The sequence below is a fragment of the Oryctolagus cuniculus genome, chromosome 2 (assembly GCF_051225735.1).
Source record: "Oryctolagus cuniculus isolate XC-2025 breed Fujian yellow rabbit chromosome 2, ASM5122573v1, whole genome shotgun sequence".
Classification (NCBI taxonomy): domain Eukaryota; kingdom Metazoa; phylum Chordata; class Mammalia; order Lagomorpha; family Leporidae; genus Oryctolagus; species Oryctolagus cuniculus.
In genome coordinates, this window is record NC_142868.1 from 49,007,601 (window position 1) to 49,020,867 (window position 13,267).

General features: G+C 45.5%; 1 protein-coding gene across 1 annotated transcript in view; it reads right to left on the reverse strand.

Annotated features, from left to right (window-relative positions):
* The window catches only part of DOCK5 (dedicator of cytokinesis 5), a 220,988-nt gene that overhangs the window by 57,959 nt on the left and 149,762 nt on the right, over positions 1 to 13,267 (reverse strand). The window contains exons 23-28 of the mRNA XM_017338016.4: positions 10,881 to 10,992; positions 10,133 to 10,203; positions 9,491 to 9,597; positions 8,310 to 8,446; positions 3,970 to 4,065; positions 732 to 830 (exon numbers count right to left, since the gene is read on the reverse strand). Coding sequence (XP_017193505.2) covers positions 732 to 830; positions 3,970 to 4,065; positions 8,310 to 8,446; positions 9,491 to 9,597; positions 10,133 to 10,203; positions 10,881 to 10,992 — 622 coding nt within the window. The remainder of the gene's footprint in view (positions 1 to 731; positions 831 to 3,969; positions 4,066 to 8,309; positions 8,447 to 9,490; positions 9,598 to 10,132; positions 10,204 to 10,880; positions 10,993 to 13,267) is intronic.

Consider the following 13,267-nt stretch of genomic DNA (forward strand, 5'->3'; position numbering starts at 1 on the left):
GATCCACAGCATAAAGGAGACTGGAATATGAACAGATGATGGGAAGCTATCCAGAGTAAAGGCCAGTGCCATCAATTTGCTAATCCAGTTCCACATCCAGTGTACTGCTCTACAAGATGAGCTAACATCCCTATGGGTAACTTAACGGCCACTAGCAACTCGCTGACTGCAAAGCTCCTGGAGCAGAAGTCCAAGGCCTAACCTTGCTGTATGCTTCCTAGCAACTCTGAGAATGATTTTCCTGTTTAAAACACCAGGGAATGGACTCCCTTTACCTAAAGCCAACTCACAAACAACACTGTAAGAGACAGGGTATTACCTCTTGTTTCCTTCTCCAAAATGGTGATATCAAGCACTTCTTAGAAACTCTGCACATCCCTGTCTTCCAAATCCTTGTCATGGTGCCAGCAACTACTGTCACCACAAATGAGATCCTAGACTCTCTTCAGAGAGTCTCCTAAATGAAGAGTGTGTCTCTGAAAACTCTCTCTAAATTCAAGAGACTAGACGAGTGTGATGATGTTTTGATATCTATCTACAGTGTTCCTCTTGAAATCACATCAAAGACAGAAGGAAAGCATCAACTCTTTCCCTTGCATAATCACTGAGGACAGCCACAGAGTACTGGAGGTGGGTGGGGAGGGAATCCTGGACTCATGATGTGCAGTTTCATTTCCTTTTTAACTGAATATAAGTCTGTAGGTTACCAGTATCCAGCAAGGATGACTTACAATGATGTCTTGTCTGGTTTTGAAAGTGCTGATATAGTGGCTGTAGTGGCTGTCTTCCATCTGCCGTAGGATTGCAATCATGCAAGCCACAAAACTCCCCTAGGAGAAAAAACAGAAATCCAGGGCTCAAACCACCATGAAACAAAGCAAGATTCGGGCACCTCAGACTTTGGTCTTACTGCCCAATGAGCTATGCAGGAGCCCTGCCAAACCAGAAACACACCACATTCTAAAAGTCTGAAGGGCAAATTTTGTGGTTTCTGCTACAAACTACCTCTTTCCAGGTTTGAGTCAGGGAATCTGGAAGGCATGTGGCACCTCATTAAAAGCTATGACTTGTAGAATCCAGAAGGTCAATGGATTCTAACTCCAGGATCTCAACTAGTTTGCAACTGAGATATAACAACTTGTGTCGTTTCGAGTTTCTTGTGGAGAGAGTGGGACCACAGAAGTCCACGGAAAGGGCCTGATGTTGTGGGGCCGTGGGTTAAGCACCTATGAATTGGTACAGTTTATAGGTTAGTACGTCTCCTAATATTTAATTATTACAAATAAGCCATATGTATTAGGCCATGTATATTTCCTCTTGCATATTTCTCTTTGTGTCTGTGTCTCTTGGTTTGTCTTTTCCCAGCTGTTGTTCCATCTCATGCTCATTTCTCAAGCATTCTCACGTACTTCTCTTGGCATTTGTCTCTATTCAAGGATCCAGGCTGTGCCCACTCCTTTTCTCTACTTTTAACCGAAGTGTGGCTTCTGTCACCTTTATATTCAAGGTCTCATCTTGTCCTTCATTCAAGTTCTTGAGTTCATTTAAATAAAGAGGGAGATAACAGATGATGTCATGCTGAATAGGTAAATTTAAACTCAGATAAAGTATTACCTATATGCTAATATACAATTTCTTTAATAGCACAGTTAGCAACCTTTCTTTCTTTCTAAGTTCTTTAAAGGCATGGTAGAAAAAGCTTGGTAACAGTGATTAATGGTACATCTGGTGTCTTTTTCTTAAATTTCACAAAATTTATAAAATACTAAGGATGCTATTCTAAGAGCTTTTCATCCCCTTCATTTTATCTTTTTTTCTTTTTTTTAATTTTTATTTGACAGGTAGAGTTATAGACAGTGAGAGAGAGAGACAGAGAGAAAGGTCTTCCTTCCGTTGGTTCACTCCCCTAATGGCCACCACAGCCGGCGCACTGCACCGATCCGAAGCCAGGAGCCAGGTGCTTCTCCTGGTCTCCCATGCGGGTGCAGGGGCCAAGCTCTTGGGCCATCCTCCACTGCCCTCCCGGGCCACAGCAGAGAGCTGGACTGGAAGAGGAGCAACTGGGACTAGAACCCGATGCTCATATGGGATGCCAGCGACGCAGGTGGAGGATTAACAAAGTGAGCCACGGCGCCGGCCCCACATCCCCTTCATTTTCTTCTCAATCTGCTAAATTGGATTTAATCTTTTCATAATTTTAATAAATTATGAAAAGATTAGTGAAACAATGCTAATTGATTAAAAATATCCTCAACTTCTATTTCTAAGCACATAAGCAATTTGACTCATTTTCTCTAAGTCATTTTACCCTCAAAAAGTCAGTAGTTGAAAAGCTAAATTAGTCAACCTACATATTTTATTTCTGTACAGTTAATAGCAGTACTATCAGTGCCTGGAAATAACATGTGATTGATAGACTTTATGTTTTCCTCACTCTTGGTATTGAGGAACACTGTCAGAACAATTGCCAACAATTCTACTTCTCGGCAGGTTACAACCTTGATTTTACATGAGGAATTCTGCAATTCCCACAGACCTTTCTATGTGAACCCTTTCTCCCTCAGATCTTTCCTTGAGAGTGAGAGATGCGGGAGCAGCCCAGTTAAACACTACTCCTTTAATACGAGGTCTGAATCCTCTTAGAAGACGCTTTAGGTCTGTGTGGGTTTAATCCAGCGAGAAGACAGCTTCGCTGGTAGTCATCTCTCCTGATTTTTATTTGGAACAGCTCTCCCACCCCGATGTGGTTTTGCAGGTGCAGCATCCTAGGTTCTGCCCTGCTGTTATCTCCTCCTGAGAGGCTCTTCTCCAGGTATCCACACAGCTCACTCCCCCACTGTCTTCACGTTTTTGTCCAATTTTTGCCTTCTCTGGGAAGCTATTAACACTTTACAGCCTCGAACTTACGCCTCTCTGAGCCTGACTTCCCTTATCCTGCTCATTTTTGTCTTCTGCAGCACCTGTCTCATTCTGATGACACACTGCAGCTCATTTTGTTGTTGTCATTGTTCCTGGGAGAAGACTGCTCCCTCCAGGGCAGCACCTTTGACTGCGCTGTTCATGGGCTTATCTCCAGGGTCCAGAACAGAACCTGCCATACAGAAATTTCCTAACACAGATCTGTTGAATGAACGCAGGGGTTCTCCTTACCAAAGCAATTTGACAGAGTTCTTTCCCTAGGTCTCCTGATTAAAATCTAACATTAGCTTTTTTTTTTGACAGGCAGAGTGGACAGTGAGAGAGAGAGAGAGAGAGACAGAGAGAAAGGTCTTCCTTTTGCCGTTCGTTCACCCTCCAATGGCTGCCGCGGCCGGCGCGCTGCAGCCGGTGTACCGCGCTGATCCAATGGCAGGAGCCAGGTACTTATCCTGGTCTCCCATGGGGTGCAGGGCCCAAGCACTTGGGCCATCCTCCACTGTACTTCCCTGGCCACAGCAGAGAGCTGGCCTGGAAGAAGGGCAACCGGGACAGAATCCGGCGCCCTGACCAGGACTAGAACCCGGTGTGCCGGCACCGCAAGGCGGAGGATTAGCCTAGTGAGCCGCGGTGCCGGCCAAAATCTAACATTAGCTTTTAATACACCAAACAGAAGAAGCCTCATTCTAATGACGACCACTATGCTTCTCAGTAGCTACCACTGGCCTCAGTCAGACTCTACTGACACCTGTTTATATGTAGTAGATGGAAAACAATAAGCTAGACAAACACTAGTCCTTCTAGAGCACACTAATCACAAGTTCTCTAAAATGTTTGCTTTTGTCCTTGGCTGGTTCTAGCCAGGGCAAATGATCTGACATGGAGTAAACAAAAATCCATGTCCAAACAAGATCAGCTCAGGGTTTTCATCAATAAACTGTGATGGAGGGGCAAGTGAATTTCATCCCCAACCATTGGCCCTGAAGATCTCCAACAGGCAGGTGGGACACAGAGCTCCAGTGGGGAGCGTGTCATCCCCAAAGAGACACTCACGATGTGGGGAGACTGCCGGTTCATCCCAATCACCGTCCGGTTGATCCTTCTCAGCAGCCGCTCCATTATCATCTTTATGTGCGAGGCCGTGGGGCCCTGGGAACAAGAGAGACACAGGATGTGACACCATGTCTTCTGACTTGGCTTCACTTTCATTAAAGGATACTTGGACACATGAGTTTTCCCTTTCCATCTCATTCTGATACTTCCTGCAAAACAGTTTCTTGTCCAGCAGGGAAAAACACTAAGTTGACAACATAAGTCAGATGAACATAACCAGTTCTACCGTGGAGAAAGTGTGTGTTATGCAGGGCCTGTACCCCCTAATAATTCTGGTTAGTCAGGCTCACCAAGAGCTTACCATGGACACCAACATAAAAAGTCCCCATCCATGTAAAGTGCTCAGTTCTAACACTGAGCAAATAAGAGTTGTCCAGGACAGTTTGGCAACACACATATGGGACATGAAAGGCAGAAATGTAGAGTTCTTACCATCTTCTGTGTCCAGGGTGGGGAAAAAACAAACAGGAAATTCAACTCAAGGGGATTGGTATGGAGGGGATGGGTGCATCTCCTACAAAAAGGTGTGTTGTGTGATAGTATTAGGACATTGGCTTTTAGCTGTGGTCATAAGGGTGGACCTTGTTGTAATAAATTTAGTGCTACTCTTAGAGGGCTTCTTCCCTCCTCCTTCTCTCATCACGTGAGCACATAGGGAGAAGGCAGCCACCTACAAGCTCTACATTTACAAGGAGAGAGCCCTCACCAGAACTCAGCCATGATCTTGAATTTCCAGCTTCCAGAATGATGAGAATACAAAATTTCTTGGGTGTGGGTTTGGCACAGGTGTCAAGCCACTGCTTGGTATGCCTGCATCCTAAATGAGACGCTTGGGTTTGAGTCCTGGCTTCTTACCAGTTCACATCCAGGGAGGCAGCAGGTAATGGCTCAAGCACTTGGGTCCCTGCCACTCACATGGTTGATATGGATGGAGTTTCCTGCTCCTGGCTTCAGTGGGCATTTGGAAAGTGAACAGGTGTCTGTCTCTTTGAACAGCACGAGTGCTGATGAATATGTTAATTTGTTAACATTCGTCATGTGTATGTATACTAAATCATCACGTCGTATACACTGAATATATGCAGTCTTCATGACTTAAATATTTTTAAAATAAATAAATAAAATGTTAACAAGTAAAATATGTAAACAGTGATTTTGTTATTTGAAGCAGTAAGCAGGATTTCCCACTAGCAAGTTAGCTCCACAAGGGCAAGGTGCTTGCTTGGGTTCACAGCCATTAACCTAGCCTTTCCCAGGACCGATACGAGGGGCCAGTTCAATAGGTATTTATGAGCTGAATGTGTAACTCAAGGTACAAAGTGGTAAGAGCCTTGAAGAGACAAAAGGAGAACAGGAAAGGAAGCAGCAGGGTGTGGAGTGTTTACAGGACGGCAACAGAACAACCCCACGGAGCAGCTACTGCCGCTGACCTGGAAAAACGAAGATGACTGCAGGAATGCAGTGGGGAAGAAGAAGGACACCTGGACCTTACAAAAAGGCATGAAGAACGAATGTAGTGACTAGTGCCTCAAATTCATTGAGAGAAGAGGATAATGGAAGATACATTATTGAGTTAGTTCATGCACACAAAAATGTTTATGGTAGGAAAAAATACCATCACCATTAACAAAAGATTATTGGACTTACTACAGAAACACAATTGGACTCACTACAGAAACACAGCTGGAAAGACCAGTAAGTTTGAATGCTTCTTCTCATTACAGGAGACACTATTTGGAAGATACAAAGAACTCCCTCTCCAACCACCACCAGAAAAATCCACCCCAAATCAATTAAATCGCCACATACAGGATTTACACAGTCAAGTGATTTCTGAAGAATGTTTGTGTGAGATGAAAAGGTACATAGAGATGGTACGGTGTATATTAAAAAGCAGGATCTAAAGGCCATCTAGAATGATTCCCACATATTACTAAATAGGAAAGTGAGGCACTGAGAGATTTGCCCAAGGACAAATTGCTGCAGAGTTGGGTTTTATTTCTTTTTCTTATTTATTTATTTATTTATTTATTTTGACAGGCAGAGTGGACAGTGAGAGAGACAGAGAGAAAGGTCTTCCTTTTCCGTTGGTTTACCCCCCAATGGCCGCTGATCCGAAGCCAGGAGCCAGATGCTTCTCCTGGTCTCCCATGCGGGAGCAGGACCCAAGGACCTGGGCCATCCTCCACTGCCTTCCCGGGCCACAGCAGAGAGCTGGAATGGAAGAGGAGCAACCGGAACAGAATCCGGTGCCCCAACTGGGACTAGAACCCGGGATGCTGGCGCTGCAGGCAGAGGATTAGCCTAGTGAGCCGCAGCGCCGGCGGGTTTTATTTTTTAAGATGTATGTATTTATCTACTTGAAGGTGAGAGTTAGAGAGAGAGGGGAGGAAACAAAGAAGAGAGAGATCTTCCAGAGATCTTCATTCCCTAGATGGCTGCAATAGCCAGCTCTGGGCCAGGCCAAAGCCACGAGCCAGGAGCTTCATCCAAGCCTCCAACACAGATGGCAGGGGCCCAAACATTTGGATCATCTTCCGCTGCATTTCCCAGGCCATCAGCAGGGAGCTGGATGGGAAGTGGAGCAGCTAGGACATGAACTGGTGCCCATATGGAATGTTAGTATTGTAGATGGTGGCTATGCCACAATGTTGGCCCCTGTAGAGTGGTTTTATGGGGACTAGAAACCAAATATCCTGATTCCCACATTTCAGATTAATTTCAAATCGCAGATCTGTGCTTTGTAAAACACTGGAATCCTGACTAACCCAAAGCGTCTCCTACTTTGTTGCTAAACTGAGAGGGTTTAGAGCTTTTTTTACTATGTCAAATAATTACTGAGTCACAAGAGTTACGTTAAAAAATGCTGTGTTTATGACATGATTAGTCACAGTTGTTTATTTGCTGCAAAGTCCTTGGTTAGGAACCAAATCCCCAATCATAACACTCCTTGGGGATATTTATTCCATTTTAAAATGTAGTTTCTAGGAACACATCTAGGCAAAATAAAAATGGGGGAGGGAAAAGGCCTTGTAATGAGTAAATATCATATCACGTAACAGTACAAACAGTAAGTGGGCCACAGGTGCTCCGGAGGTGGAGGGACAAGGCAGGGGAGTAGCTGACAACAGCAATGTTGTCCTCCTTGCTTCTCTGGTTGAGACATGGGTGGATCAGCAGGAAAGCACCTGTGCCTCTGTGAATGACTGACGGGAGGAAAGTTAGGCCATGAACAAGCTACTGTGGACCCTGGCAGGTGAGCTAAGGATTTAACTATGAGAAAAGTCCAGGGTTCTTCATGTTCTTTGGCAGAGCTGAACCTAAAGGTACTGGTAAGAGAAAGGGTTCCCTGTGCTGTGGGGCACCCCTGCCATGCACTGACCACAGGGCAGGTGAGCACAGTCTGGGCAAAGAGGCCTTTCTCCTGAGCCCTGAACTGCTCAACTTGAACAGTCTGTAAAGTTCTCCAGTCTCTCTCACTGGAGATCTGCAAAGGCCACAGGGCTGTGCTGTCTCTACATGGTAAATTTAGGCAGGTGCAGCTCCACGTGTCTTGAGGAGGAAAATGAGGGGACAGATCACAGAAAGAGGCAAGATAAGAAAACACAATTTCCTTGGTGCAGAGAGAGCATCAGTGTCAGAGACGCTATAAAATGAGAACAGATGCTGAGAGAGAATTCAAATCCTGGCTCTGCTTCGACTCTCAGCTGCTGCAAATGTGCACCCTTGGAGACAGCAGGTGATGATGGGTTCTGCCACCCATGTGGAAGCCCCAAATTGAGTTCCAGGCTCCTGGCTTTGGCCTGGCTCAGTCATGACTATTGCAGACATTTGGGAAGTGAACCAGCAGATGGGAGCTCTCTCTGTCTGCCTCTCTCTCTCTGCCTTTCAAATAAAATAAAGCTTAAAAAATGAAAATGAAAATTTAGAAGCTCAGGAATGTCTACAGTAGGGTTGTCCAGCATTACAGGATGAGGCTACAGGTTTCTGCATAAAAACTGAAGGTCTCCATAGTGGTGGGGATCTTAAGGGTAGTCACAGGGATCTCAATGGCAAGCAATTTTTACAAGCCAAGAAAGTCAGCCAACGGATGCCCCAATTAGTAAGGTGACTTCATGTGGACCTGGATTTGCCAAGGAGACTCTGGCCTCTTTAGTCTCCTTTAAAATGGACACAGCTGGCTCTAATGCCCATGTGCATTAGAGATAAGGAAGGTCACAGTCTCGCCTGCAAGGGGCAAAGGGCTAGCGTGCGCCCCGGCTGGCTCGCTGACGACTTACCACATCCTTCCTGTCCAGCACCTCCAGGATGTTGCTCAGGAGCTGTGAGCTGGCCTCATGGTCAGGCTTGCTGGAGTTGTCGTCTAACTGGCCGCTCAGCTGGTCGGTCAGCAGCGGCAGCAGCACTTCTCTGCACTCTGAGAAAGAAGACGCAGCGACTTGCATCGGCAGTGCCACCCCCTGCATTACCGTCTTCTCCCCGCAATCCTCTCTGACTGTTCCCTAGCTCCAAGCTCTGGGGTCAGCCTTGCAGGGCTGGGGTTCCCCTGGGCCACAGAGGAGCATGTGGTTTTAGGCCTGGAACTTCAGCCTTGTCACTGAATTAGAAAAACTGAGAAAATTCCTGCTAGCACAGGTAAATGTGGGGATGCAGTGAAAGGTTTAAAATCTGTAACCACTTCTCTACCTGCTAGGCTGATACAGGAAAGCTAAGCCATGTGAAACTAATGAAAACTAAATAAATCACACGCTTTCTATTTTTTTTTTTTATGTGGAAGAGCCAAGTATTGGACTTTGGAATGGGAGCACAGTGATTTAGGCTTGTTGGCTACATGCTTAACTCTGCTTACAAAATGAAAAGTGTTTTATTGTTGTAAGCATTTTCTTCCCTCCCTGCCACCTTCTCCTCCCAGAGTAAGTTCTAGCACTCTGGTTCCCTTGCCTCCACCTCCTAAAAAGAGCCCTTATTTATAGTGTTGGCCAATTCTGTGGTGTAGACACTGCCACTATGATCAATTCTCAGCTACTAATGTCACGTCACTGACCATTGTTGAGACAGCACAACCAGTTCTCCTTGCCCGTCTCTGCACCGCCCAGTACCTGCCCTGTGGTTTGTACGGTTATGTGACACACATAGGTGAAAGAAGATGGATTTGTCCAAAAGGACCACCTTTCCCGTTTGCCCGGCACTTTCTGGGGTTCTCTTATGAGAACAAGTGCTCTAACTTTTGAACTACTCGCTAGTGGCTATAATTAAAGATTAAAGAGCACATGACTTTGCTTTTTTGGGGTCTAATGCAAGCAACCATATAACTTTAGATTCTCCTTAAAACGAAGATGTCCTTAATGACACACAAACTAGCAAGGACATTATTGACATAAAATTTTAGAAACAGCAGGTATTGGCTGCAGACGAAGATGGACTGGAATTCCAAAAGGCAGTAATTTTGGTGACGACTCACCTGACTGCTGAAAAAGACTGCTCTCGACTATCTTGGTCATGCAGTTGAGTTTTTGCCGAACTAACTGGTTGTCGGGAATGCTCTGAATGAACTTGCAGAAGAGCACACTGGAAGAGAAACCCCAGGATCAGTGTTTTCTTTCAGATAACTTGAGCGCATTGTTAGAAACACGTCTCTTCCACTCTGAGATTTGGGGGTGGAGAGATTTACCTAGGAAACTTCCAGACGATCTGAGATCTCAGATTCCATCCCCAGGGCCTGTCTTCCTCACTCACTACAGGGTTCTGCCTAGAACTAACAGCTTAAACTACCAAAGCACACACCCATCCAGGTTTCTGGCTAACTGGAGTCTGACTTTGCATTCCTGGGGCACCTAGCTGCAGGGCTGGAGGCCTATCATTATGTACTTTCTTTGGTAGTTAATTTTATGTCTGCATGTCTTATTTTCCCAGAGAGAGCACAAACCTCTCTCCGGGGCAGGCTTTGTGTGCGTTTTTCTATCTTCCACAAAATGAAAGACAAAAAGGTGTTCAGTCAATGCTTGTGAGAAGAACAAAGGCATGTGCAACAGCCCGGCTCCAGCCAAGCTGGGAGCTGCCTCTTTGTTACAGTCACGAAACACACTTCTTTCCTGTTACTTACCTGAGCTCTGTGGGATCAAACACCAGTTTGACGTCATTAATTATGCTGGGAAGGTACTTCAAAGCTGCCCCCTGGAAGAAAAATACCAAGGGCAAATTCAGTTCTCAAGCAAGACAAATAAGAACTTAACTGCTTGAGATCAGGAAGAAAGGGCTGGACTGGAATCTCACATTGGGAACTGGGCAGGGAGGCCCTCACCATGCAGAGGAGAGCCGACATCACTGGACATGGTCTCTAAGCACCTTTCTCCTGAAAACACAGAAGGTGCAGCTTCCTGTCTCCACTACCAGCAGGCACTGCCTATTTGGAACTCATTTCTCAATCTAAGCAAGCAGTTAAATTCTTGCAGTCTGCCTCACAAAGTTGCCATAAGTAGCAAGGAATAAATCACAGCGTCCAATGGCTGATGTCATGAAGGTAATGGCGACTTTGCATTTCGGGGCAGTAAGGGGGAGGACTAAAAAAGGGTTGTCATTTGTAATAGAATCAGGATGAGTTTGCTCAAATCAGGAGTAAATGGGGGATATCTAAAAGGGTGGTTTGTCAGTCAACATGACATTTACAAATACAAATGTTCCCAAAAGTTAAAAATGAAGGTGTTTTCCCTTCTACTTTCTATGTGTCGCACTACAAATCACAAGTTATCTGTGAGCCATGATTCATTTGTATCTCTCCCCCTACAGCCAGTTCTACAGAACATCCTCAGAGCCAGCCTAAACAGCGTTATCCCTGATGACGTCACGCTCACCTTGATCTTGACAGCTTCCTCCAGAGGCCTGTCCATTAGCATATTGAAAGCAAGAAATAACTGGCGGATTGAATTATTAAATTCATCTCCATCTTCGCTCTGGCCATAAAATCTTAACAGGAAAAGCAGAAAAGCAGTCAGGCTTCCCATCTTGAAAAGACATTTTACGATAGATTTGTCGCTTCAGAAAACAATGCTGGAGGCTCAGTGCCTCGCCAGTCACCGTTCAGACTGTGCAGAGACACCGAGGGGTTGGTGCCCTCAGATGGTCTCAAGCTCTGTTGTCTGAGACACACTGCCGCCCGGACGAGAGCAGAGGAGTAATTTACAAGTGAAGTCCTGGCATAGGATCTGGCATAGGATCTGCCAGAGAGGGATTCTCCTGATGAAAGGTTCCGGTCTTAGTGATGCCTCTGTTCCAGGAGTTTGTGGGCATTTCCAGCAGGGGGTGGGGAGTGGGGAGAACAGCAGGAGGTCTTGGTGCTGGCCGCTGCAGATGAACCCACCTCCCTCCGCTGACTGGCAGCATGTGCAGTAAGCAGGGCGCTCCCCCGAGGAAGCCTCCCTGACAACACCCTTGCCCTGTTCTGTCCTCCAGCCTCTCTCCTTCCCTTCTCCTGCACTGCCGCACCCCATCAATCCCTGCCATCTGAGGTTAGGTGGAGAAGCTCCTCAACCCATGATGGTTCTGATCCCAGTCCAGCTCACAGACTCAGTTAGCGGCCCTTCTATTTCCTAAGCTGCCACTCTGACGCTGCGCTGTTCTGCCACGGGGGCCTTGGTCTTCACTGCCATGTTCTTGCTCTGATCAAACTCTTCTGATTGTCTTTACCAGACTCAAAGTGGGGTTCTTTCTCATAAGGAGAAATTGAGAGGTCTTTGACCAATTTCTCAGAAACACAAATGCCCCAAATGGCAATGCATATGTTGATACACTGGGGGAGGGGGAAATTTTTTCACCAACATATTGGTCCAGAATAGGGATAATGTGAATTCAGAATTTTAAGCACTCAAAGGTACATTTGAGGGCTCTTCAGAAAAAGTTCATAGAAAATGCTTATTATGGAAAAATTGCATAGATTTCATATTTTCTCACCAAAACAGATTTCTTTTCCCATAAATTTTAAAGTATCTTTGGGTATACATTTAAATTTGTCTCTTCTATTCCAATACACCTTGTAAGATACCAAGGGAGTATGAACTCAATTGAGAAAATTATTCAATCAGAGGATTAGTGGTAATTCTCAGTTCATCCATTTCGCAGAATTAGATCTTTATTTGCAGTTTAGTTCTCAAGGTATCACAAAATTATATACCCAATGCAGAACTCAGATTATCCTGCTCAGTTCTCAGTATTACAAATTTCAGCAAAGTAAAGCACAGTGTACCCTAAACTATTAGTTACCTATGATTCTTTCCTTCCTCTCATTGCCCCATCAACTCCAACAGCAGATGCTGTTAGCTCTTCTCTCCACATCAGTGAACTTTCCCTCTGCATCAGAGGTAAAGTCACCGTGCCTCACACTTGAACAATACCAGCCTATTAGGTGGTCATTGCTTCAACTCAGTCTTCTAGAATCTTCAGGAGATATACTGATCAGTTAAAATACAAGCCATGGAGCAGGTGTTGTGGCATAGCATGTTAAGTCACTACAATGCCAACATCCCTCATGGGTACCTGTTCATGTCCTGGCTGCTTCACTTCTGATGCAGCTCCCTGTTAACGGCTTGGGAAAAGCAGTGGAAGATGGCCAAGGTGTCTGGGATGCTGCCATTCACATTGGAAACCTGGATGAAGCTCCTGGCTCCTGGCTTCAGCCTGGCCCAGCACTGGCTGTTGTGGCCATCTGGGAAGTGAGCCCGCAGACGAAAAATCTCTCTCTCTCTGTAACTCTTTTAAGTGTACAAATAAATCTTTTTTTTTTTTAAAGATTTATTTATTTTACTTGAAAGTCAGAGTTACACAGAGAAAAATGGAGAGGCAGAGAGAGAGAGAGGGGTCTTCATCTGCTGGTTTACTCCCCAGATGGCCACAACGGCCAGAGCTGTGCTCATCCGAAGCCAGGAGCGAGGAGTTTCTTCCGGGTCTCCCACATGGGTGCAGGGTCCCAAGGACTTGGGCCATCTTCTACCACTTTCCCAGGCCATATCAGAGAGCTGGATAGGAAGTAGAGCAGCCGGGACCTGAACCGGTGCCTATATGTGATGATGGCACTGCAGGTGGCATCTTTACCCGCTACACCACAGTGCCAGTCCCGTAAATGTACAAATAAATCTTAAAAAAAAAAAAAACAAGCCAGATGTTACTACTTCTGTAACCAATGGCTTCCTATCACACTTGGAATAAGATCTGAATGCCCAAAAGTTTTATATCATTTGTCATTTGC